The sequence below is a fragment of the Thunnus maccoyii genome, chromosome 13, assembly GCF_910596095.1.
Source record: "Thunnus maccoyii chromosome 13, fThuMac1.1, whole genome shotgun sequence".
Classification (NCBI taxonomy): domain Eukaryota; kingdom Metazoa; phylum Chordata; class Actinopteri; order Scombriformes; family Scombridae; genus Thunnus; species Thunnus maccoyii.
In genome coordinates, this window is record NC_056545.1 from 24,026,859 (window position 1) to 24,031,725 (window position 4,867).

Here is a 4,867-nt window from a genome sequence, read left to right on the forward strand (position 1 = left end):
CTGTTGAATAAGTGACATTAAAACTTGCAGGACACTTTGTTAATGTTGTCATTAAGTTTTGATTTACCTTCTTCTAGTAATCCAGACAGTCACGATCTACAACTGGAGAAAAAGGCCTGCGTGTGTATGCGAGGAGCTTCCCAAACCCACCAGCACAGAAGAAGCAGGTAGTAAAAACTTCCTCTGTGCAGGTCGGGTTGGGACGGTCCTCATCCTCTTGGCTGTTGTGCTCACTGGGTCTTCTGAAAAAAATCAAAATACAAGCATGAGTGAGATAAATAATCACTGAATTTTTAGATAAGTGCTAATGAGAATGGCAGGAGACGTGCTACAGAGGGAGTGACATAAATAGTCTTTGGATTTCCGATAAGTGATATTAAGACTTGCAGGAGACTTTTGTACATTGTTAAGTATTACCTTACCTTAGTCTGGTACAGTCATCTACACCTAGACAAAAAAAATCAAAATATTACAGATTAAATAAAATAAATAATTAATGAACTGTTAAATAAGTGATATTAAAACTTGCAGGACATTTTTTGTCTATATTGTCATTAATCATTAACTTACCTCTGGTGTAGGCACTTACAACTTAGTCTAAAAAAAGAACAACTTAGCAAGTAAGGTTGGGATAATTATAAAAGTAATAATGCTAATTAAATAAGATATTAAATGGATAAGCAGGTATATTGTACACTTAGTTTACAGAGTTTCTCAATATTAATATAATAGCCTAAGCAGGTAAATTTCTTTGTAAGTCAGATGTTCATACTTAACTTTTTTCACATATTATGTCATGGACAATAGCTCATGTTTTATAGCATTCTGCCGATTTAAAGTGTGATTCCCTGGATAAGAGATCGAGGGGAAGTGGACGTGTCCTTGGGCAAGACACTGAACTAGATGGTTATGCCAGTGCCTCGCATGGTACAATTTGTTGCTATCAATGCGTGCATGAATGAGAGGTAGCTACATTGTAAAGTGCTTTGAATGAAAGTGCTGTATAAGTGTATTACATTTAGGTGTCCTATTCATTGTTATTTGAGGGAATTGTTATTCAAAAGGAAAAAAATGTATTAACAGATGCAAAAATCCCTGGTGCAAGACGCTACCTAAGGCAGTTTTTACGGTTTTCTAATCCTGTTTCCTGTGGTGTGCAGGGCTGGCAATTCTAGTCGGAGTCACTGTCATCAGCCCACAACGGGAATCCAAAAGGACACTCCCAGTATCTCCTGCTTGTAGCTGAGGAGCTGCTGCCAGACGTTGTGCTGCTGGTTGCAGAGGAGCTGTGGCCTGAAGTTGAGGGAACTGGGTTGTCCATCCTTTCCTCACAGTTCCTCTTCGGGGGCTTGGCAGTCACCTCCTCCCAGTGGCTGTCTTCCCTGCTCCTCTTCGTGGACGAGCTGAGGCTGGGGGTTGAAGGAGCAGACTCTTCGGGCTGTTGGGATGCTGAGGCTCCAGGGAGCTCGTGGTGCTGAACAGGTACCGGTGGATGCCTGGCAGTCAGCTGCTGAGGAACAACAAAAGGAGCAGCAACAGGAACAGGAGCACCAGCAGGAACAGGAGGATAAGCTTCTCTCCAACGCTGCCAAAAGTTGTCTGGTGGGAGCTGCTGGACAAGAGGAGAACGAGGTCTGATGTCATCGTCTTCTAATTCCTCTTCATCTTCGGACAGACTCTCATATCCGGAATCCTCGCTTGACCAGTCAAACCAGTCGTCACTGTCATCGGTGTCTTCATCCTCCTCTTCATCACTCTCGCTCTGCTGGTCGTCTTCCTCCACCTCATCCTCTTCATCAGAAGAGAACGGAGGAACGTCCTCACCTCCACCTGCACCTACAATACCTACCACAACCTCATCCTCCTCCTCCTCGTCAGAAGAGATGTAGATGGGGAGATTGTTGTCATCATCGTGGTCCAGGATCCTGATGACTTCAGGGATGCCGGGTCCTGCAGGACGCTCAACGAGGTAGCCGACACGCTGAAAGGAGCCACCTGATGGGAAAAGAGACACATCACATGAGAACTTGATTTCAAATCTGAAGTATTTCTCATAACATCAAATAATTGTGACTAAATAAGCAACAATCAATGTTTAAGTTAGACAACATACAACTATGACTGCAATACACGTGTCAGAGCTAGCCAATGGCAAAGCCAACAACACACAAGATGAGGGCATGAGAGTCATTTTTTATGCTGTATTCATGTGGGACTTAATGATAACCATTGTTTAGTCCACTCAGTCACTTGGAAAAACTACCTTAAAAGGCAACTTGAATTTTATCTAATAGATGTCTATTGATCAATAACCCATTTGTACCACTTGTGTAATTCTCATTTTATTAAGAGCTGATTACTAATCATTCGATTGTTGTGACATATTTGGCTGCCAAGTAAATGAAGGTTTACGCCATTCTGACTTGTGAGCTCTGTGATGAGGGACTGCTCATTACACTGCGTTTTGGTCTGGTCTGAAGACTACAACAATGGCTAAGCCTGAGTTTAGTAACACATACTATTGGAGTATGTAATGATGCGGAAAAAAAATGAGAGCAAATATTAAAAAATACTATTCCCAAGGCCGCAGTGATGGTTTATAATTGTAATAGACCTAATAATAATAATAATAATAATAATACACTGTAGGGCTCTCAGTTAAAAGGCGCACATAAACAATGCTCTGTAATTGCTAAATGAAGAGAGGTGGAGCTCCCTATGCGCCCTGCGCTTTTACGCGGGCTCTCTCCGCTTTTTTTTGGATCTGGATTCAGATTAAAGCCCACAGAGCTACGTTCCTAATCCGTTTTTGGACGAAAATTCAACTCAACGGAAAATGGAATAACAGGATAAATGAGAAAACGGAGAGGGGGCTAGGGAAGCGATCTAGGTGAAGAAGGCAACATGGATCACGAGAAAAAATGTGATTTATCTCTTAGTGGCCCATTAACTGACTCTTGTGTAGGCCTACGTGCATTGGAAGGAGTTTCTTTTGCACCAACAGAGCATTGTAAAGACTTCAGTGACACAAAACTTTCCATAGTTGGCAATAAGCTTCGTGAATTATTTAATGTGAAGTCAGCTGTGCATCATTATGCACGCTGAACCATGAGCATATTGGTTAAACCATGCGCAACCAGCAACAGAGTTTCTCCAAAATAACTACAGAAACTTCTGTGCTTCTGTGCACAACAAACTAGTCGTTTTTAACTATTTATTTTCCCAGTTTATGTGATGCAAATCTTTAGGGCATGTACGAGACGGTAGCATCCTGGACGCAGGACGCGCACATGCAGAACCTTAAAGCTGCATGTTTCTTTCCTCTCCCTCGAAAAATAAAACAAACGAACAAACAGATCGCGTTTCAATGTTATGAAAATACCAAAAATGATGCAATTACAGTACGGCAACAGCTTCGGATACATTTTTAGACAATTAAGCTTCAACAATCAAAAAAGCAGCTTGGATTTAGCTACACGTTAGAAGAACCGGACCCAGGTCTGTTTACACCTGTACGTCCTGACGTTCTGACGTCTGGAGCTCAGAGTTCCAGCGTCTCCATGGTGCGAGACAAGAACATAATTTTGGCATTTTCCGAAATTTGGCCCAGTCGCCATCTTTTTTCCATAATTTCAATGCAAGTTTTGGACAATTTGATGTATTGAAACCAAAATAACAGTGTTTCAAATCACCACACTAATTGTTTACACATTCCACACCTGTCCCGGGATATTTCATTCGTTCTATCCAATAAATAATCATTTTACACGGAGAAATCGTAGAATAACTGTCTGTTTTCACCAAATCTGTGTTTTTTTCAATAGGCCCAATTACATGCTATGAACTGTCCACCTTTAAACTCTAAAAGTGACATTATTTTTTACTCTAAGATTGGTTTCAAAACTTTCTTGGAGATAAATAATGAATAAATCATAAGTAAAATATAAATTTTAAATTGGTCTTACCTGCCGGGTCACGGTCCATCTCATGGGCGACTCCAGTCAGCAGGTGGTCACCAGCGAAGAGGGGTCCTCCGAGGGCCATTTCCAACTTGTTCAGTTGTCCAAGTATCCAAGTAGTCCTTCAGAGATCCAAGTAGTTTTGTTTTCCAACAAGATCCGCTTTAGAAATTCTTTCCAGCGCTTCAATTCTCCAAGAGTTCACTTTCCAGTGTCCAAGCTTTGCAACAGGTCAACTCGGGTCCAAGTTCAGATGCAAAGTGAGGAATCAATGTTCTGCACGCATGACGTAACCTCGGTTTGCTCATCAATGACTCATCACGCGTGTGCGTCACATTTTCGAATATATGTTGTATGTTGTGGTTTATAATTATTTTTGCAACATTATATTACATGTAACTATAATACAACATGATTCAGCAATACTGTACTTATGATCATGTCAATACACATTTGAAAACAATATCGAGAGAGAGAGTAGAGAGAGAGATTTTAAGCAGACCAACAGATGATGTAAATTGCCTGACATTTGCGTCCACATATGAATGTGCTGCTGTAATCTTCCGTTCATTGTATTATAGAAATGTCTCCTTCAGCACCAGATGCGTGTAATGATGAAACACACAGCCTGGATGCAGAACATTTTGAGCCAGACCACATCGTCACAGTTTTATTACATTAAGTTCTATGTACAATAATAGGCAGAAACTTTTTCATCCCGAAAACATATAGTCGAAGGTAAGAAAAAAAAAACCTGCATTGTTAAAAATACATGACAATCATGAAACTAACTGCCATTCACCAGCAATAGTGACAACTGCCAAACTGGATTTTGTCCCTCATCGATCATTGAATGCACGTTAGGAAACGATTTCTTACGGAGGACAGCAGAGCATATGTGCACCTGT

General features: G+C 40.9%; 1 protein-coding gene across 1 annotated transcript; it reads right to left on the reverse strand.

Moving 5' to 3' along the window:
* Positions 1-272: 272 nt before the first annotated feature.
* Positions 273-4,195, reverse strand: LOC121910344 (proline-, glutamic acid- and leucine-rich protein 1-like). The gene is made up of 2 exons (XM_042431532.1): positions 3,966-4,195; positions 273-1,995 (listed from the first exon to the last, which is right to left on the reverse strand). Exons 1-2 carry the CDS (start codon positions 4,042-4,044, stop codon positions 1,172-1,174), a joined length of 903 nt encoding a protein of 300 aa, XP_042287466.1. The 5' UTR covers positions 4,045-4,195; the 3' UTR covers positions 273-1,171.
* Positions 4,196-4,867: the final 672 nt, after the last annotated feature.